Source organism: Microchirus variegatus, assembly GCF_963457635.1.
Source record: "Microchirus variegatus genome assembly, chromosome: 21".
Lineage (NCBI taxonomy): Eukaryota > Metazoa > Chordata > Actinopteri > Pleuronectiformes > Soleidae > Microchirus > Microchirus variegatus.
This window is the reverse complement of record NC_139822.1, coordinates 9,499,601-9,522,100: the sequence shown is the minus strand read 5'-3', so window position 1 is coordinate 9,522,100 and position 22,500 is coordinate 9,499,601. Positions and strand designations below refer to the sequence as shown.

Here is a 22,500-nt window from a genome sequence, read left to right as displayed (position 1 = left end):
AAGCTAATGTGTGCTTACTAATGACAGATTTTTTTTAACGAGCCAGTTAGCTCATCAAGCTAATGTGTGCCTATGCTAACAACAGTTATTGTTGTTTAATGGAGCGTTCAGGGTGATGCTAACATTGACATACTTAAGTAAACAGGTTGTCCGTGAAAGCTAATGTGTGCTATGCTAATAACAGAATGTTGTTCCGCATGAAAGGTCACAAACAAACAAACAATCACAGTTAGCCATTTAAGCAAATGTGTGCTAATGGCAACGTCTGGTGTCGTGTTCAGTGTTTGCTAGGCAACTTGCTGACGAGCTTACTATGCTAACTTTGGTCTGTGGAGCATTAACGCCTTCACGTGTTATTGTAAACAAACGAGTTCGGCTAACGTTAGTTTTATTGTGCCGCGCGCTCCGATAATCCGTCAGTTTGTTTACGAAACGCCTGGAAAACCCAGCGTCGTCTGGGGTTTTTTGGAACGCTAACAATGCGACGCCATCCGTTGAAAAAGAGGACGATGTTGACAACATGATGAAATAATCAATAATGGATTATTCCTCGATGAAAGTGGAACAGAACATCAACATCAACATCCTCCTGGAATGTGTGAATACGGTCGTCGTGGAGGAGTCGTCCTCCTCCTCCTCTTGTCTTTTTTGGCAAGAGGAGGAGGAGCCACATGTCCTCGTGCCTCGTCCACACTCGGAGCGCCAGAGATTTCCTAAAAATAGAACGAGTCATTTCAACGTCAGGATGACGACCAGAGAGGAACGTTTTTGAATTCCCTCTCCCCGTTACCGAAATGATTTCACCATCCCGATGGTTTGTCTCGGGCCTCGTCCTGAACCGCCGTCACCGTTTGGCCCGATTGTGAAGTTGAAGATGTAGTCATTCACCTCTGCTCCACCAGGGGGCGAATCACCACTGCGATTAACGCGTACAAGAACCCGGTGTAAACATACAACGCGGAATAAGACAATCATTTGGTTTTCTTAAACACGTTAGTCTGACCAAAAGCTTGTCTTAGTCGGACTAACATACCTTGATAGTCTGATTCATAGTCCGATTACTCCCGCATGTAAATGCTTAGTCGGACTGGAGTCAGACAATAATTCCGTCATGTGAACATGTAAGTCTGATTAAAATCAAGCTAGTCTTAGTCGGACTAACATGCCTGGATAGTGTAATTCATAGTCCAATTACTCCGGCAGTCAGACTGGAGTCAGTCTAAGATAATAATTCTGTTTTTTTAACGTCATCTTGACACATAAGTCAGATTAAAATCGAGCTCGTCTTAGTTGGACTAACATACCTGGATAGTCTGATTCATAGTCCGATTACTCCTGCATATATATGCTTAGTCGGACTGGAGTCAGACTAAGACAATAATTCCGTTTTTTTAACATCATGTAAATATGTTAGCCTGACTAAAATCGAGCTAGTCTTAGTCGGACAAACGTACCTGGATAGTCTGATTCATAGTCCGATTAATCCTACATGTGTACACTTAGTCGGACTGGAGTTAGACTAAGACAATATTTTCGTTTTTTTATCGTCATGTGAACATGTTAGCCTGACTAAAATCGAGCTAGTCTTAGTCAGACTAACATCCCTGGATAATGTGATTCATAGTCCGATTACTCCTGCATGTATATGCTTAGTCAGACTGGAGTCAGACTAAGACAATAATTCCATTTTTTTTTTAACGTTAGCCTGACTAAAATCGAGCTAATCTTATTCTGACTAACATACCTGTATAGTCTGATTCATAGTCCGATTACTCCTGCATGTGTACGCTTAGTCAGACTAAGACAATAATTCCTTTTTTTTAACGGCATGTAAACACGTTAGTCTGACTAAAAGCTCATCTTAGTCGGACTAACATACCTTGATAGTCTGATTCATAGTACGATTACTCCCGCATGTAAATGCTTAGTCGGACTGGAGTCAGATTCCGTTTTTTTTAACGTCCTGTAAATATGTTAGCCTGACTAAACTCGAGCTGGTCTTAGTCGGACTAAAACACCTAGATAGTGTAATTCATAGTCTGATTACTCAGTCGGACTGGAGTCAGACTTAGATTTAGACTAATGTTTTCTAATCTCTAATCTAATGTACCTGGATAGTCTGATTCATAGTCCGATTACTCCTGCATGTATACGCTTAGACTGGGCGTGGAGAATTGGAAGTGGGCGGGGCAAAATCATGGACTAAACAAACGTATAAGGATGCTTTAAAAAGAGCAGGAAAGCAGCCATCTTGGATCGCACAGCGAGGCCGAGGCTGATTGTTGCACAGATGGTGTTTGAATAAACTCTCGCTGCAGACTGACTGTGATTTGGGTCACGACTGTTTGACGTCTTTAAAAACATCCAGAGCTCAATCTTCAGCCCAGAAAGTGTCGCAGTCCTTTGAAAACGCAGCGTTTCAGCGCGTGAAATTCGTTTATTTGTCAGTTTGCAAACGGCTTGTTTATTTACAGAATCTGGGTCAAATTTGGATGAATTGTGTGACAGTGATGGTTATTTTTTACTCCAGGGTTTTGGATTTGCTTCCTCTCTGATCTGTTTCTCACTCTTTTTCCTAATCCCGAAAACAAACTTTTCCGATCACGGAAGTTTTATTATCGCAGTAAAAAGCTGCAAAAGAAACTTTGACGTCCTGTGCAGCAGAGTCCGCTCTGTTATGTGGCTAAATCCAAAAGAGCCGACTTCCTGTTTGGTGAAGTTCCTGTTCGTAGACATGTTCAGGGTCGGTCTCTTTTGTCACGTGTGAAGTTTCCTGCAGATCGGTCAAAGTACGGCAAAGTTACAGAGCACTTCCTGTTTTGTGGCGAATGCTCAAAATTCGCCCAAATTCCAATGGTTGCTGTGGCCACGCCCCCTTTTCAAATCTGTGAGATCTTTTGATATCTTTGATGTGCCTAGTACACATTGAATTTTTTTTCTAAGTTGGTACGATTATTGTGCTCAGACGACTTTGTTCATTAACGGAACGCGCTAATCGCCAAGATGGACGTCAAATTCAAAATGGCTGACTTCCTGTTGAGTTGAGACCATGGTCCCAGTAGACTTTTTTTTTCGTCTTGGGCTATGTCCACCAAGTTGCGTGAAATTTGGTGCAACTTCATTTTGGCTTTCTCCTACCACGTTTGACCTCTGGGGGCGCTACTGAGCCAATTTACATTGTTTTCATCCACTTTCGCCAACGTTTATTACGTCAAAAAAGTAAGAAAATCCAGAAATTCACTTAGTCGGACTGGGATCAATAATTCATTCATTCATGTAAACACATTAGTCCAACTAAAATCAAGCTAGTCTTAGTCGGACTAACATACCTAGATAGTCATTACTGGAGTCAGACTAAGACAATAATTCAGTTTTTTAACATCACGTTAACATGTTAGCCAGGCTAAAATCAAGCTACTCTTAGTCAGACTAACATACCTGATAATGTGATTCATAGTCAGATTACTCCTACATGTATAGTATACGCTTAGTCGGACTGGTGTCAAACTAAGACAATAACTCCGTTTTTTAATGTCGTGTTAACATGTTAGTCCGACTAAAATTGAGCTACTCTTAGTCAGACTAACGTACCTGATAATGTGATTCATAGTGCGATTACTCGTACATGTTTTGTATACGCTTAGTCGGACTGGAGTTGGACTAATAATGGACATTAATTCCGTTTTGTTTAACATTAGCCTGATTAAAATTGAGCTAGTCTTAGTCAGACTAACATATCTGGATAGTCTGATTCATAGCCTGATTACTCCTGCATATTATACGCTTAGTCGGACTGGAGTCAGACTAAGACAATAATTCTGTTTTTTAACGTAATGTAAACATGTTAGCCTGACTAAATTCGAGCTAGTCTTAGTCGGACTAACATACCTGGATTGTGTGATTCATAGTCCGATTACTCCTGCATGTAGTCTTAGTCAGACTAACATACCTGGATAGTCTGATTAGTCGCACTGGAGTCAGACTAAGACCATAATTCTGTTTTTTAACTTCACGTAAACATGTTAGCCAGGCTAAACTCGAGCTAGTCTTAGTCGGACTAACATGACAAACTTTACCTAAACGCTGACAAACTTTTACGTAAAGGAATAAAAACCTGTTTTCCTGACACTTAACGGTGATAAAGTGTTTCATGTGTTTGGAGAATTCGGGCGTTTGATGCTCTAATTCTTCACAGATCTTTTCAGTCTTGTTGTTGTTGTGTAGGTTTGATCGCTGTGGCGGTGGCAGCTCATGCTTTTGTGCTGATGCCACGTTATTAAAATGCCGCCTTGTGCGTGTGTGTGTTAATATATGCGCCGTATATACAGTATATTGTATAAATTGCTGAAAGCACCGCGGCGTGGGGGTTTTCCCGTGGACGCCGAAAGCTTGGCGTTGATCCGTGTGGAGGTGGACGGCGCCGCCCTCAGCCCGACTCTGTGTTGTATCAGCGCTGCCAGCTCTTCTGTGTAGGAACGTCATGTAAACACCTCACAGATGTTTACAGCAGAGTCTTTGTGTGTCGGGAAAACTCTGCGACTTTGACCGAGGGAAGAAAATCTGCAAAAACTAAACTCCCGCCAAAAAAACCACACGACTGCAGAACCTGCAGAGAAAAAACACCTTTCTCTACAACTGAGAAGAGACTTTATTTTAAAATGTTATTAGTATCACGCTGCATGGTGCTGTTAATACAGTGAGTTTAGCCACCTTACACTCACTCTCCCACACCAAAGCCCATGGAGAAAACCAGTGATTTTAGCTCACAGTGACACAGGAGCTGCTGGTCATCTGCTGCCTCGTTTGGTCACTTTGTGTCACTGAGTTAAGTCTAAATTAAATATTTCAAAAGCCGAATTAACAAAATCAGTCATTGTAAGTTAGTGATGGAGGCAGCAGTGGATCAACAACTCCTGTGAACTCCTGTGTGCTGTGATGTTAAAATCACTGGTTTACTCTATGGACTTTGGTGTGGGAGAGTGAGTGACTTTGGTGTGGGAGAGTGAGTGACTTTGGTGTGGGAGAGTGAGTGGTTTACAAACTGATTTTAGCCACTTTAACAAAAGACTCATGGAATCAAATCTACGTCATTTTAAGTCTACGACGTCTTAAGAACAGGTTCACATCTTTATTTCACTGTTAGACAGACTTTTACAACAGGAAACTGACGTTTGTAAACCACTCACTCTCCCTGCACCAAAGTCCATGGAGAAAACCAGTGATTTTAACATCACAGAGACACAGGAGTTCACAGGAGTTGTTGATCCACTGCTGCCTCCATCACTAAGTTCAAACGTCTTATTTTGTAAAATCCGGCTTTCAAAATTCTACATTCCAATTTATTTCGGTGACACAAAGTGACCACACGAGGCAGCAGAGGACCAGCAGCTCCTGTGTCTCTGTGAGCTAAAATCACTGATTTTCTCTATGGGCTTTGGTGTGGGAGAGTGAGTGGTTAATGGAACAAAATATTAAAACCTACGTCAGTTTAAGTCTACAATATTTTAAATTTATCTTATTTAACTGTTAAACTGAAGTTTGTAAACCACTCACTCTCCCGCACCAAAGCCCATAGAGAAAACCAGTGATTTTAGCTCACAGGGACACAGGAGCTGCTGGTCCTCTGCTGCCTCGTGTGGTCACTTTGTGTCACTGAGTTAAGTGTAAATTAAGAAATTAAGTTAAAAAATTAAGTATATTTTGCTAAATAAATCCTTATGACTGACAATATTTTCCTATAAATAAAAATTCATGATTGATTTTTAAATCATGACTGAATCTTCCTATCCTGCCCCCTGGTGGTGGACCCCGTCATTGTCAATCCGATACTTATATACGAGTTAATAACCGAACATTTACGTCTCTGTGTCGTTTCCTAAGTTGTTTTAATCGTCCTGAATATGAATTGATGGAGGTTGAAAAATGGATCATCTTCATCATCTTCTTCATCTTCTTCTTCTTCTTTATCTTCATCTTCTTCTTCTTCTTCTTCTTCCTCAGCGTGGATAAGGAGCTCAGTAAAACCAGTATCAGCTGAGCCCACGGCACAGATTATCACGGCTGTTATTATCACAGTGAAAAAAAAAATCTGATATTAAAGTCGGAGTTCTGAGATTAAAGTCATTTTTTTGAGAAAAGGTCAATCAAATCAATCACAATTCTGAGGGGAAAAATATTGTCTCATTATTTGGTACATCTCATAATAACACCCACACACACACTGACCTTTATTCTCTCGTTTCCTGTTCAGGTCGACAGTCGACATCCGACCTGTAACTTCATGCTGGAGGTGGAGAGAGAACAGACTGAGTGTGTGAGGCGTCTGAGGGACGAGGAGGAGGCCAGAGGCAGCAGAGGTAGAGGGCTTTTATTTTGTAGGAGTTACTAATACGACTATAGATAACATAAAAACATGTCTTTTATTTTGTAGGAATAACTACTACAACTATAGCTAACATAAAAACATGCATTTTATTTTGTAGGAATAACTACTACAACTATAGATAACATAAACACATGTATTTTATTTTGTAGGAGTTACTATTAAAACTAATGATATCATAAAAACATGTATTTTATTCTGTAGGAATGACTATTAAAACTAATGATTTCATAAAAACATGTATTTTATTTTGTAGGAATTACTATTTTAACTAAAGATGTCATAAAAACATGTATTTTATTTTGTAGGAATAACTACTACAACTACAGCCAACATAAAATCATGCATTTTATTTTGTAGGAATTACTATTATAACTAAAGATGTCATAAAAACATGTATTTTATTTTGTAGGAATTACTATTACAACTAAAACCAACATAAAAACATGCATTTTATTTTGTAGGAATTACTATTATAACTAAAGATGTCATAAAAACATGTATTTTATTTTGTAGGAGTTACTACTACAAATATAGATATCATAAAAACGTGTATTTCATTTTGTAGGAATTACTATTATAACTACAGACAACATTAAAAACACGTGTAACTAATATGTAATTCATATTAATAATGATTCATCTTTTATAATAATGTATTTGATCGATAAAAAGCAGCAGAACAACTGAAAATGTTCAGATAAACATGAACAAAGTCATGAAAACGCTTGAGAGAATCAGTGAATCAGTGAAGGAGAGACAGAGTCAGAGTCAGTGAAGCTCAGTCACAGCAGAAACATTGATGTGATGATGATGATGATGATGATGTAACTCCTCCGCCTTCATCATTATCTCCAGACCAGCAACTCTTCGCTCTTCCTCCTCCAGGAAACAACTTTAACAGAACTTTAACTTTGCTTTCATTAAAAGTTTTACCTCTGAAAATAATCCAGAATATTTCACCTCTGAAGAGTGGACTTTTCTTCTGTGGTAGAAATAGAAATGTCATATATTTATATATATATATATATATATATATATATATATATAAGCAGAGCCTGGAGCAGAGAGTGTGTGTGTGTGTGTGTGTGTGTGTGTGTGTGTGTGTGTGTGTGAGCTAATTAAAGCTCGATGACACGAATTAGAGCAAAATAATGACGAGGAGCCGTCGGTCGTCGGAGAAGAAGAAGATTTATTTTCAGATGGAAACACAAACCCGTCAGGATTAAAACATCTTTTTTATTCGTCCTTAAAGTGACGCAGCGGGTGTTTTTAGAAGTCACCAGATTATAATCTGCATCAGTCTATAATCTATAATCTCTCTTTCAAAAGCCGAATTCACTAAAATCAGTTATTGTAAGTTAGTGATGGAGGCAGCAGTGGATCAACAACTCCTGTGAACTCCTGTGTGCTGTGATGTTAAAATCACTGGTTTACTCTGTGGACTTTGGTGTGGGAGAGTGAGTGACTTTGGTGTGGGAGAGTGAGTGACTTTGGTGTGGGAGAGTGAGTGACTTTGGTGTGAGAAAGTGAGTGACTTTGGTGTGGGAGAGTGAGTGACTTTGGTGTGAGGAGAGTGAGTGACTTTGGTGTGAGAGAGTGAGGGACTTTGGTGTGGGAGAGTGAGTGACTTTGGTGTGGGAGAGTGAGCGACTTTGGTGTGGAAGAGTGAGTGACTTTGGTGTGGGAGAGTGAGCGACTTTGGTGTGGGAGAGTGAGTGACTTTGGTGTGGGAGAGTGAGTGACTTTGGTGTGGGAGAGTGAGTGACTTTGGTGTGAGGAGAGTGAGAGACTTTGGTGTGGGAGAGTGAGTGACTTTGGTGTGGGAGAGTGAGCAACTTTGGTGTGGGAGAGTGAGCGACTTTGGTGTGGGAGAGTGAGTGACTTTGGTGTGGGAGAGTGAATGACTTTGGTGTGGGAGAGTGAGTGACTTTGGTGTGGGAGAGTGAGTGACTTTGGTGTGAGGAGAGTGAGTGACTTTGGTGGGAGAGAGTGAGTGACTTTGGTGTGGGAGAGTGAGCGACTTTGGTGTGGGAGAGTGAGCGACTTTGGTGTGGGAGAGTGAGCGACTTTGGTGTGGGAGAGTGAGCGACTTTGGTGTGGGAGAGTGAGTGACTTTGGTGTGGGAGAGTGAGTGACTTTGGTTCAGGGAGAGTGAGTGACTTTGGTGTGGGAGAGTGAGTGTCTTCGGTGTGGGAGAGTGAGTGACTTTGGTGTGAGAGAGTGAGTGGTTTTACAGACTTCAGTTTCCTGTTAATAATAATAATAATAATAATAATAATAATAATGCTTTTGTAACATTTCTGTCTTTAAAAAAAAGACAAAAACATAAAGTAAAATGTCATATTTGGTGGGTTTTTTCTGGTCACAGCTCCAGGCTGCAGAGGATTGTGGGATCGCATCGCGTGCTGGGATCACGCCGACGTCGGAGACACCGTCACCATCGCGTGTCCTCGCGCCCTCAAGACTTTGTTTGGCAGAAACGGTGAGTCTTGTATTTGTGTTGAGTTAGCTTTTTAGTGTTTATAATTTGCATTTCGCATTTCGGTGAAAACGCGATAATCTGTCTCTTATTTCAAATGCTGCTGCTCGTCATAATTGACATTATTATGACGAGGGCTTTCTAGCATTTAGTATTTAGGTATTTATGTCTTTATTTGTTTGTTTTTAAACATATTTGTATATTGAAAGAGAAACTGTGAAAGAACATTGTCTTTTTTTGAGTTTTCTCCAAACCTAGCATCCAAAGTCTTCGGTAATGAATATATCCTGTGAGTGTTGCCGTCTGTTTATTTAACGCTAACGAAGCTAACTGTGTTGTAAGAAGCTGTTAATGTCTTCACGCCTCATTAGCGCCTGTGAACGCGGCCTCTGTGTCGTCTGTGAAGCTCCGGCAGCTTCCTGCTCTGTCGGCGCGTCGCTGTGACTCATTAACATGAAACGCCAGGAATTAAATATTGAATGGGCGACAAAAGCCGTTATTTTAATTGCGCTCGTACATCGGGAAACTGTACGGAGAAGCCTCTTCTCGTCGAGAGGGGATTAAAATCAACTGAATTTAAACAAGAAAAGAAAGAAAATAATCTTAAAAAAAAGACCAAATACTGAAAGTAAAAATATAGAGATATCCGTGATTATAGCTCACAGGGACACAGGAGCTGCTGGTCTACTGCTGCCTCGTGTGGTCACTTTGTGCCACTGAAATACATTGGAATGAAGAATTTTGAAAGTTGAATTTTACAAAATAAAACGTTTTATTTTAGTGATGGAGGCAGCAGTGGACTCCTGTGAACTCCTGTGTCTCTGTGATGTTAAAATCACTGGTTTTCTCTATGGACTTTGGTGCAGGGAGAGTGAGTGACTTTGGTGCAGGGAAGTAAAAACAGAAACTTCATCCTCTTCCTCACAGGAAACATCAGCAGGAACTGCACGTCGTCAGGATGGTCCGACGTTTTCCCGAACATCAGCAGCGTGTGCGAGTCCCACCCCAGTCAGGAAAAGGTAAGTAGCTTTAGCGTTAGCGTTAGCGCCTGCTGCTGGTTCAACGTACGCCAAAACCAAAACCTTTCGACAACTCGTCAACTTTGATGTGTCGAGTGCAAATTGGTGCGTTCTTTCTATGTCGGTAAGACAAACGCGCTAGGACTGGACGCCAAAATTAAAAATGGCTGACTTCCTGTTGAGTTGAGGCCATGGTTACTATTGACTTTTTTGTTCATCTTGGTCGATATCATCTTCTCACCAAGTTTCAGAAAATTCGGCGGAACTCAATTTTGCCTGTGTTTTCACCTTAGGGGGCGCTATAGAGCCCTTGAGCAATGCACGGGTTCGGGAAACCTGAACTCCGTGCAAAGTTTCAAGTGTTTTTTGTTTATTGACCTGAAATGAACTAACGATAATAATAGTAACAAATCCATACCATAATAACAAGTGTAGTGATGTCAGTCACATGATGATGATGATGTTGTTGTTGTTGTTGTTGTTGTTTTTGTGGCTGCAGCTGGTTTTCTACGTGGTGGTGAAAACTCTGTACACTCTGGGCCACAGTCTGTCTCTGATCGCCCTCATCACAGGCAGCGCCATCCTGTGTCTGTTCAGGTAATGACACGCCGTCACACTGATCATATATATGTACATATATATATATATATTTTTAAATCATTTTTTACTTATTATATTTTTAAATTTTTCCCCAAAAACAGAGAAAAGATGACAATAAATAAATAAATAGATGAATGATAAATAAAGCCTCTCAGGGCTTCTGTAGACTTTTTATTGTTGTTTATATTTTGTGAATTCAGTCTTGATGTGTGTTGTTCTCCAGCTGCAGTTCCACGTTTGTCCTGCAGGGACAGCGACGTGCACCCACTTTCATTAGATTTTGATTAGATTTGAACTCGATCTCATATCAAACTTTGCTTGTTAGACGTCGTTTTAATCTCCGTTTGTCGGCCGATGCGAGCGGAAACTGTCGCTTTAATCGGATTAGAAATAAATCAAACTGTGTGTGTGTGTGTGTTCTTGTATGTGTGGCCTCGTCAGGACCGCAACAAACACTGACCTTGTTGGGACCTGGTCCTAATGAGGCAGAACCTCATTCTCTGAGGACCTGGTTTTAGTTTAGGACTAATGTTTGGATTTGTGGTGATGGTTAAGGTTAGTTGAGGTCAGTCATTAACCGGTTATGGTTAAGGTTAGCGATGAGGTTTGTTTGTGTGCCTTTGTGGGGACCTTTTGTCTGGTCCTTTTCAGGGTTAAGACCTGGTTTAGATCGACTTTTTTGTTAATCTTCTCACCAAGTTTCGGAAAATTACGTGGAAATCGACGTACGCCGACGTCACAGGGCACTTCCTGTTTCGTAAAATTCAAACAGGCCGACTTCCTGTTGAGTTGACGCCATGGTTACGATCGACTTTTTTGTTCGTCTTGGTCAAAAACATCTTCCCACCAAGTTTCAGGAAAATTCAGTGGAACCTCTGTGTTTTCACCACAGGGGGCGCTATAGAGCCCTTGAGCAAAAACACACTTGAGCCTTTGTGGGTACATTTTCCCAGTCCTTTTCAGGATTATGACCTGGCTTTAGGGTTAGACTCTTAGTTAAGGGTTAAGATAAGAGTCTAATGAATGCATTATGTCCTCTCAGAGCTAGAAAAACAAGTCTCTGTGTGTGTGTCAGTTTACAGGTAAATGAGATTAGTTTATGATTGTGATGATTTGATTTGTGTTGGATTAGTTTTGACCACAGCAGTGAAATATTTTGCATTTAACGTCGCAAATTATGCGAGAAAAATAATGACATTAAAATGAAATGAAAGGAAAAAACATGTGAAGATATTTTTGAGTCCAGAGAAAACTTTGTTTTCCTCGCGGCTCAGTTTAATTTAAGGAGTCGTTTGAAGACGGTAAATCCTCTTATGTATAAAGGGAAGCTTTAGCTTTTATAACTGAAGGCTCATTATATCCACGCTTTAATGAGCTCATAACAAAACACGTTTTTAAAAAAGTCACTGTAAACAAAGTGAAGGATTATCATAAGAGCAGTGATATAATGCTAACGCTACAATGCTAATGCTTTTATTTAGATTTATGTTCACGTCAGAGAAAATTCACATAACAACTTGTTTTCTATCGTTTTTCTCTTTTCAATGATTGTTTTCTTTCTTATTTCCCTGTTTCTAAACGGTAACCAGGGGCTTCAATCAGAGATGACGCTGAAAAAACACTAACACAACAAAATCTATGTGTTAGTTTGAAAATCTCTAACAGGAAACCACTCACTCTCCCACACCAAAGCCCATAGAGTAAACCAGTGATTTTAACATCACAGCACACAGGAGTTCACAGGAGTTGTTGATCCACTGCTGCCTCCATCACTAACTTACAATGACTGATTTAAGTGAATTCCGCTTTTAAAATTCTTTATTTTGATTAACCGCAGTGACACAAAGTGACCACACGAGGCAGCAGTAGACCAGCAGCTCCTGTGTCTCCGTGAGCTAATATCACTGGTTTTCTCTATGGGGTTTATTGTGGGAGAGTGAGTGGTTTACAAACTTCAGTTTCCTGATTGATTGATTGATTGATTGATTGATTGGTTGATTGATTGGTTGATTGGTTGATTGATTGATTGGTTGATTGGTTGGTTGATTGGTTGGTTGGTTGATAGATTGGTTGGTTGGTTGGTTGATTGATTGGTTGGTTGCTTGATAGGTTGATTGATTGATTGATTGATTGATTGATTGATTGATTGATTGGTTGGTTGGTTGATTGATTGATCAGTCAGTCGGTCGGTCGATCGATCGATTGAGTGGTTGATTGGTTGGTTGGTTGGTTGGTTGATTGATAGGTTGGTTGATTGGTTGGTTGGTTGGTTGATTGGTTGGTTGGTTGATTGATTGATAGGTTGATTGATTGGTTGTTTGGTTGGTTGGTTGATTGATTGATTGATTGATTGATTGATTGGTTGGTTGGTTGGTTGATTGGTTGGTTGATTGGTTTATTAATTGATTAATTAATTGATTTATTGATTGATTGATTGTTTGATTGATTGATGGTGTAACAGGAAGCTCCACTGCACCAGGAACTACATCCACCTCAACCTCTTCTTCTCCTTCGTCCTGAGAGCCGTGGCCGTGCTGGTGAAGGACGACATCATCTTCAGCCGAACGTCGCAGTGCTCCAACCAGCCGTCACTGGTGAGCTAACGCTAACGCTAAATGCCGCAGAGGAAGGGAAATTTAAACCCGGTTTTATGCAAATTAAAGCTCAGAGCAGCGTTGTACGGGCCACATGTTTTCTGGCCCGGGTCTGTGATCTGCACGTACGAAGTCTCGTGCAGATCGATCCATGTACGCCAAAGTTACAGGCTACTTCCTGTTTGGTGGCTCAGTTTAAAATGTCTGACTTCCTGTTTGGTGCAGGTGGACTGTAAGGTCAGCCTGGTCGTCCTTCAGTACTTCGTCATGGCGAACTTCTTCTGGCTGCTGGTGGAGGCTTTGTATCTTCACACTCTGCTCGTCGTCATCTTCTCTGAGAACAGACACTTCATCGTCTACATGTTCATCGGCTGGGGTAAATAACAACAACAACAACAACAACAACAACAACAACAACAAACAACAAACTACTCACTCAGTTCAGTTTTGGACTAAATCCACATTATTTTCCCTTTAAAAATACTTTTGTGGAGACTTTTCATTGTTTCCTTCTCGTCCAAACAATAAGACAAAGCTAATCGGTCGTGAAAACACAAAACCGCGAAGATTCAAAATGGCTGACTTCCTGTTCAGTTGAAGCCATGGTTACGGTCGTCTTTTTCCTTCGTCTTGGTCGATAACATATTCTCACCAAGTTTTGGGAAATTTGGTCAAACTGTGTATTCCGAAGTCACAGGGCACTTCCTGTTTTGTGCCGAATGGCCGAAATTCGCCAAAACGGCATGAGTTGTCGCGACGTTTTGAATCCGCAAAACCTTTTCGACAACATTTCACCTTTGATGTGTCTCGTAAAAATGGACAAAACATCAAAATAGCCACCAGGATTCAAAATGGCGGACTTACTGTTGAGTTGAGGCCATGGTTACGATCAACTTTTTTCTTTGTCTTGGTCGATTACATCTTCCCACCAAATTTCGGGGAAATTCGATGGAACTCAATTTTGCCTTTTTTGTTTTTAACTGAAGGTGGCGCTATATATCTAATTTTATTGTATTTTTTTTTTCCGCAGGAATCCCGACTGTGTTCGTGTTCGCGTGGGTGATGACGAGGGTTTATCTGGAGGACACGGGGTGAGTGACGGCACGACGTCGTAAACACGCTAAGTCGTGGATTAAGTCGTGACATTTGAATTATTATTATTATTATAATAGTTTTCTTATTTGTTGTGAGTCAGCGTACGTCGGGGGAGGAAGGGGGGGGGGGGGATTATTGATCATGTTCTCTGGGGAGTTCACACGTGTTATTTTATTAAATGCACAAGTGAAACATAATCTGTCAGCATATATGAGAGCGTGGGCAGTAATGAGACAAATATCCAACATGTCAAAGAGCAATTTAAAGCATCATTCCACTGCTGCTGTTGCGGTTTCTGCTGCTGCTGCAGGCGTTTACATCGAAAAATGCGTCTCACACATCAAATGGCGGCCGACACCGAGGCTTATTACGGAGTCTGCTGCGCTAGGTGGGCGTAGAAAGAAAAAAACAACAATTACAGGGCGGCCGTGTCGCAAAGCTGTGCCTGAGAATTCAAATAAAACCTTATTAAGGAAAAGTCCGTCGTTGAATTTGTGAGGAAAAACGCATTAAAGCCGCAGTCGGCTGATGTCTGTGACGTCTAAAGAACACGTTTGTCGCTTTGTGTCATCGGGACACAGACTTTTCTGACCGCTCACTCCCCCTGCACCAAAGTCCATAGAGTAAACCAGTGATTTTAACATCACAGAGACACAGGAGTTCACAGGAGTTGTTGATCCACTGCTGCCTCCATCACTAACTTACAATGACTGATTTTAGTGAATTCAGCTTTTAAAATATTTACTTTAGACTTAACTCAGTGACACAAAGTGACCACACGAGGCAGCAGAGGACCAGCAGCTCCTGTGTCCCTGTGAGCTAAAATCACTGGTTTTCTCCATGGGCTTTGGTGCGGGAAAGTGAGTCGTTTATTCTATTCATAAAATATATATTATTTTTTTTCATGATGGCCTCAGTTGCTGGGAATGGAACGACAACCCCATACCAAACTGGGTGATCAATGGACCCATTGGATTCTCCATCATGGTAGGCTAAATATCATAATATTATATATATATATATATATATATATATTTATATTTGTGTGTGTGTGTGTTATAATATTTTACCAACTCCAGTGAATGGGAAATGTTGACTCTAGGTACTTTTATTGAGAATTTATTCATCACTTTATGTTTTCTGGAAATTGATTCACTATCCCACATCAAAGTCACTCACTCTCCCACACCAAACCACATAGAGTAAACCAGTGATTTTAACATCACAGAGACACAGGAGTTCACAGGAGTTGTTGATCCACTGCTGCCTCCATCACTGAGTAACAATATTCTCTTTTGCAAAATTCGGCTTTCAAAATATTGAATTCAGACATACTTCAGTGACACAAAGTGACCACACGAGGCAGCAGAGGACCAGCAGCTCCTGTGTCCGCCGTGAGCTAGAATCGCTGGTTTTCTCTATGAGGTTTGGTGTGCGAGAGTTTCCTCGATCAAACCTGAGCTGTCACTTTAAGAGAATTTGAGGCATTTTTTGCATTGTTTTTTTGTTTTTTTAACTTCAAAACCCTTAGATTTTATCCAACCAATCACCGTGAGGATTAGCACGAATCTGTTTTAGCATCGCTAGCAGAAACCCAGCGAGTCCACACCTGGCGTGGCGTTGGTCTTATCTCGGCTGGATTCCCCCGCTGAGCGCATCTCCGCTCTCCCGCTGAACGACGACCTTTAAAGGCGTCAGCGGGAGAGCGTGGGTCTTAAAGGGAAGATGAAGGTGTTTTCTGGGATAAGCAGTAAGCACGAAAATGGAATTATTATCAATCACAGACGGCAATATTTAACAGACGCCAGGTGGGGGCGACATGAAAGATGCCTCAGTTTCTCTGGAGACGTGGTGACGACGAAAAAAACTGCTCGTTCGTCACAGAACTGTCCCTTTAATTATTTATATATTATTATTATGATATATATTATTTATATGTTTCCCTTTGTTGTCGTGGTTTTTGATACGCGACACAAACAAACCAGTGACTGGAAAAGAATTTGGAAAAATAAGTAGTAGTATTGTAAAATGGATAATTTCCTGATTTTCAGAAATTCATTAAAAATATTCCTTTAGAGATATGCAAAATTTTTCAACTGATCCTTGTTCAGGGTGATGCCGACTATTATGATGGTAAATTTCAAGTTATTGTGAGATACTTTTTGTTTTTGAGACTTAACTCAGCTCACTGTCAAAGTGCATCAGGGCAAATGGATCATTTCCTGAAATTCAAAAATTCATAAAAATTATTCCTTAAGAGGTTTGCAAATATTTTCCACAGATCCTTGTTCAGGGCGATACCGACTATTAAGATGGTAAATTTCAAGTCATTCTGAGATACTTTTTTTTTTGCTGTTGATCCGCTGCCTGCCTGGTGCATCATGATAATTCAGTGAAATTTTAAATTCCTACGAAAAAGGGGCGTCACAAGTATCTTTTTAATGATGTTGTTGTTTGTTGTCGTCCTGCAGGTGAACTTCATCCTCTTCATCAGCATCATCCGCATCCTGGTTCAGAAGCTCAGGTGTCCTGACGTGGGCGGCAACGACCAATCACAGTACAGGTAAAGGTCACATGACCAATCGCAGTACAGTGATTTGTTTGAGCCCAATTTCTGTGTGTTAAATACGGAAGTAAAACGTTGTTTTTGTTGGTAAAATGCTGCGTCTGACGTTTGCTTCTTCCCTCAGGAGATTGGCCAAATCCACTCTGCTGCTGATTCCTCTGTTCGGGATCCACTACGTGGTTTTCGTTTGTTTCGGTGAATCCATCGCAGAGGATTACAAAATCTTCTTTGACCTCGCCCTCGGATCTTTTCAGGTCAGTTTTGTTAGTTTTTGAAGCTTGTGTTTGATGTATTTAAAGCTCCAGTGTGTAACTTCTGTCACTTCTGATTATCCTTTTTTTTATGCCAAAGTGTTTATAAAATATTGAATAGTAACATAAATGTAAATTTGAGGTCAGTATAAACATGATTTTACGTTGTAACGGGAGGTTGAAATGCAGTCATTTATAACAGGTTTCATTTGGCACATTTATGTCCTTAAGGTGAAGAGTGTAACTATTTCACTTTTAAGTTTTATTTTTACCTGATTTTTAAATCAAATTTCTCTGCAATGAAAACGTGTTTTTATCACTTTTATCGTCTCATCGTGAGCGCACGACCACCGGCGAATTTCTTCATAATCTGCTCTCGTAGATTTTAGAATTATAAGTAGATTTTGGAAATTTAAGAAGATTTTGCAATTATAAGTAGATTTTTGAACTTTCAGACAATTTTGGAATTATAAGTTGATTTTGGAATTATAAGTAGATTTTGGATCTTTTAGATTTTGGAAATTTAAGATTTTGGAATTATAAGTAAAATTGGGAACTTTAAGTAGATTTTGGAATTCTAAATTAGATTTTGGAATTCTAAATTAGATTTTGTAACTTTAAGATTTTGGAAATTTAAGAAGATTTTGGAATTATAAGTATATTTCGGAACTATAAGACAATTTTTGAATTCTAAGTTGATTTTGGATCTTTTAGAAGATTTTGGATCTTTTAGAAGATTTTGAAAATTTAAGAAGATTTTGGAATTATAAGTAAAATTTGGAACTTTAAGTAAAATTTGGAATTATAAGTAGATTTTGGAATTTTAAGTAGATTTTGGAACTTTAAGTAGATTTTGGAACTTTAAGGAGTTTTTGGAACTTCAAGTAGATTTAGGAATTCTAAGTAGCCAATAGGGGGCGGGGCTGTGATGTCATACTTTGCCCCGCCTCCTCAGGTGAGTCAGCAGAACTTTTCAAGAAAGAGAAAGAAAATGGAGTTCTATTTCAGTTGAATGCGACAGAGATTTATTTATGTTTCAGAGTTACGTACTACAGCTTTAATATTCATTTATATTGTTTATTGTTTTTCAGGGTCTGGTTGTGGCCATTCTCTACTGTTTCCTGAACACTGAGGTAACACATTTTCTCTGAAATATTAATTTATAGACATTTCGTTTCCTTGTTATTTACAGAGACAGAAATAATAACACCACGTTGTCGTTGTTGTTGTCGTTGTTGTTGTCGTCCTATTAAAAACACATCCCTCTGCCTTCCGCTGATAAGACGACGTATTGTTGTAAAAATACACAGCTTCATTTTAATGTCATTAAAGCGTTTGACGAGCAGTAAATTAATTTGGCAGCGAGTGTGTGAGCGAGTCCCAGTTTAAACACATGAAAAAAATATTCAGGATCAAATTCACCAAAAATATCTGGGACAAAGCAGCGGAAAATTAGGTTAAAGGTTCAGTCTGTAAAATTATCCTGAAACATAATGGCTAAAAATATAATATTATATATTTATAGTTATATTTTACTTGAATTTGTGTTTTGCACCACTCATTTTATGCCTACAACTGCTATTAATCACCATATATATATCCATATATATGTGTGTATATGTATATACATATACATATATATATACATCTTTAAGACTCAACATCAAACCTCAATTGTCATATTTCCCCCCCAAAATATAACATTTTTAACATTAACAAAACTAAATCTGTTGATATATATATAAAATATATATATAATAATAACATTTATAAATTTAAGGTCAGCAAAAGCATAATAATATTGAAAAAAAATCAAAAACTTTTGGGAAAAAAATGTCTGCCATTTATGATTGAAGTGCTGCCACCTAGTGGATTTTTATCGGCATTTGTTCTATGCCACTGGGTCAGCATATTGCTAAAATAGTAAAAAAAATGTTAATTTGAGGTCAGCATAAGCGTAATGATATATAGAGATATATAAATAAAGTAGGTTATAATGGGTTTCAATTGGTACCCTTTTTGTCCTTAAGGTAACGAGTGTAACTATTTTCTTTCACAGTGTATTATAAATGTGATTCTGTGTGCATTAAAACAGACGAGATGAAAAAGGCTTCTCTGTCATGATCTTATAATAACATGTTACTATTTTATTGTTTGTTGCAGGTTCAGTGCGAGCTGAAGAGGAAGTGGCGAAGCATGTGTCTGAACTGTCGCCTGAGCAGGAATCGCAGTCGCCACGGCAACGCGTTCGTGTCGCGTAACGGCTCGGAAAACACGGTGCAGTTTCACCGCAACTCCCGAACGCCGTCCATCCTGCAGTCGGAGACCACGGTGCTGTAAGAACGCCACAAAACACGGTAACAAACCGCGACGTGGTCGGCTTTGTCCGACCGGAACGGGTTCGCGTCTGTTCCTGATAAGATGCGCTCGTGTTTGCTGATAGTCTTTCTGCATCTTGATAGTGAGGGAATCACTCTGACTTGTATTTGTACATATCATACTAAGAGAACGCGTGAACAGGGTAATTAACGTAAACATATACATTCGTATTTCTTGTAAGAAATACGCAGGTTTTTAAGTTCTTGTAAATAACACAATTATACTATTGACATGCAGTATATACATTGTGTTACGTGTTGAAAAAGAATGAAAATGCACAGCCACCGTGTTGCCAGCAGGTGGCGCTGTGACTTAGTTTTCATGTGTGTCGATGTTTTCCGGCCGAGTCTCTTGTGTCACTTGTGAAGTTTTGAGCAGATCCGTGTACGTACGGCAAAGTCACACGGCACTTCCTGTTTCGTGGCCACGCCCCCTTCTGAATCTGCGATACCTTTTCGAGATAACTTTTCATCTTTGATGTGTCGAGTACAACTTATACGTTTTTTTTAATGTTGGTACATTAGCTTGGATGATTTTGTTCATTTACGAAAACGCGCAAATCGCAAAGGTGGACGTCAAATTCAAAATGGCCGACGAGATTTAGAACTGTTTTTATACAAATTACAAATCATTGCATTTGAGCAGATCGCTCAACGTGCTGCAAAGTTACAGGCCACGCCCTTTTTTGTGTGTCAACGTTGCTGCTGAATTCAAAATGGCTGACTTCCTGTTGGGTCAAGTGCATGTTCGCGGACGTGTTCAGAGTTTCGACCCGATCGGTCAATGTACGACAAAGTTAAAGGGCTCTTCCTGTTTTGTGCCAAATGGTCGAAAAATTGACCAAACTTCCTATGGTTGCCGTGGCCACGCCCCTTCTGTATCTGTGTGACCTTTTGATAACTTTTCATCTTTGATGTGTTTGGTATGGTGCGATTAACGCGCTCATACGAGCTCGTTCATTTACCAAAACGTGCAAATTGCACGTTTTCATCAAATCAAGATGGACGCCCGGAATTCAAAAATTCAAAATGGCTGCTTCCTGTTGAGTTGAGGTCATGGTCCCAATAGACTTTTTTAATCGTCTTGGACGGTGACATGTTTCCACCAAGTTTCGTGAAATTTGGTGCAACTTAGTTTTGGCTTTATTTCCAGATATTAGCTCTGGGGACCCTAATGAGCCGTTTTGCATTATTTTTACGTATTACCCTTAAAGAGTTCTGATGTGCGTGCACATTTTCATAATTTTCCTTTCGTACGACAAAAACGCGATTCGGGCCCTACTTACGCGACGAACGTTGTGGTTTTATGGACCTTTTCAATATTTCCGGTATGAAACATAAAAAATAATGATATATTTTAATGTTCTAATGTTGTTCTTATTCCTGTGCAGCAGTCGCATGATAATCTCAGTGTTTACGACAAATGTAAATGTGTAATCGTCTCGTACAATCCAACAACGAATGATGCCACGAAAAAAAGAAAAAAGATGCTTTACTTACCGTGTATTTCTACGTTACGTGTTGTATTTGAATGTTGCCACGAGACAAATGTTTTATTTATTGTACTCTGTCTAACGATGTGCCTTAAACCAGTGAAAATCCACTTCGGAATCTGCGAGGACTGAGGCAAAGACGAGGTATTTAACGTAAATATATCGGAGTGTCGTCTGCGTAACAGCAAACATTTGTTTTCCAGTTTTTCTTCATGTCACAGGTGAGCTTTTGTATGCATGTTGATGGAGATTAATAAAGGGGCCACGTATTAAACCTTGTGGGACTCCGTGTTTATGATGAACGGCTGCTTTCGGCCACCAGGGGGCGCCTAATCGTGTGTTTTTGACGTATAAAAGAAGCCTATATAAATCAATGTTTTTACATCGCGGTTAAGACACATTTTCTGGACAAAGACGGAAGTAAAGGAAGTACATTTGACTACTTCCTGTCAAAACAATTTACGTGAATTATATATAAATATATTATTTTACGTTTTTAGTCGTTTTTTTTTATGACAAAATAAAATACTTGTTTTTATGTCATTTTTTGTTTTAGTCGTGTAACCAGTAGCAGTTTTGTGCACGTAGCTTTCTTCCTGGCCTTCAAAATAAGAGCCCCAGATTGATTTTTTTTACTACATCCTGTTTAAACCTTTTGCCATGAAACAAAAACACAAACGAAATGAAAAAACTTTTAGTTATAGAAGACAAATAAGACACACGTTTTTAAGTTATCTTTTGTTTTAGTAGTGTATTTGTAGCGGCTTTGTGTACCTGGCCTTCAAAATAAGAGCTACAGTTTGACTTTTTACTACTTCCTGTGTAAACCCTTTGCCATGACACAAAACCCCAAAAACCCTTTACTTATAGAAGACAAATAAGACACATGTTTTTAAGTTATCTTTTGTTTTAATAGTATTTTTGTAGCGGTTTTGTGCACCTGGCCTTCAAAATAAGAGCCACTGACTTTGACTATTTATTGCTTCCTGTGTACAACTCTTGCAGTGACACAATTAGCTTACAGTTGTTATTTCTAGATAATAAAAGACATGTTATTATGTTATCGTAGTGGTGTTTTGTGCACCTGGCCTTCAAAATAAGAGACATTGACTTTGACTATTTACTGCTTCCTGTGTACAACTCCTGCAGTGACACGATTAGCCCTACATTTTTAACCCTCGTTTTTATAGAAACTCTCCACTGAAAATGTCGTGAAACACATCCCCGTGGAACACGTCTCGTAAACACGACTCCGTTATGTCGTAATCTGCCTATAAATGTTCCTCTGCAGCATCCACAGAAGAATTTAACGAGCTGCTGAGGAACATTTGAACTCAACTGAGGCTTTGTTTCACTTTCATGAGCCACAAATGTGTGGGATTGTGGTTCATGTCTGAATCCACGCTGCTGCTGCTGTGTTCCATTAAAGCTCTGACTCTTCTTCTTCAAACCTCCAGTGATGGATCACATTTCCTGTAATTGCAGCTGCAGGCTGTGACGGCCTTTGTTTTCCATAAATCCATCACGCGCCGTCGTCGTCGTCTTCGTCTTCGTCTTCGTCTTCGGAGCCAGAATAACTTTTTAAAACCACAGCGAGGGGACGAGCAAAAACTTTCAATCCACGACGCATTTAATGAAAG

The 22,500-nt window shown here is 39.6% G+C and overlaps 1 protein-coding gene across 1 annotated transcript in view; it reads left to right on the top strand.

The window, feature by feature from the left end:
- The window catches only part of vipr2 (vasoactive intestinal peptide receptor 2), a gene marked incomplete at both ends in the record, with an annotated part of 20,212 nt that extends 883 nt beyond the window's left edge, over window positions 1–19,329 (top strand). Inside the window, 12 exons of the mRNA XM_083907574.1 lie at window positions 6,251–6,356; window positions 8,754–8,867; window positions 9,792–9,883; window positions 10,383–10,480; window positions 12,945–13,077; window positions 13,303–13,453; window positions 14,108–14,168; window positions 15,090–15,159; window positions 16,644–16,735; window positions 16,863–16,992; window positions 18,081–18,122; window positions 19,153–19,329. Of these exons, the coding sequence (XP_083763700.1) occupies window positions 6,251–6,356; window positions 8,754–8,867; window positions 9,792–9,883; window positions 10,383–10,480; window positions 12,945–13,077; window positions 13,303–13,453; window positions 14,108–14,168; window positions 15,090–15,159; window positions 16,644–16,735; window positions 16,863–16,992; window positions 18,081–18,122; window positions 19,153–19,329 (1,266 nt within the window). The remainder of the gene's footprint in view (window positions 1–6,250; window positions 6,357–8,753; window positions 8,868–9,791; window positions 9,884–10,382; window positions 10,481–12,944; window positions 13,078–13,302; window positions 13,454–14,107; window positions 14,169–15,089; window positions 15,160–16,643; window positions 16,736–16,862; window positions 16,993–18,080; window positions 18,123–19,152) is intronic.
- Between the last annotated feature and the right edge of the window lie 3,171 nt (window positions 19,330–22,500).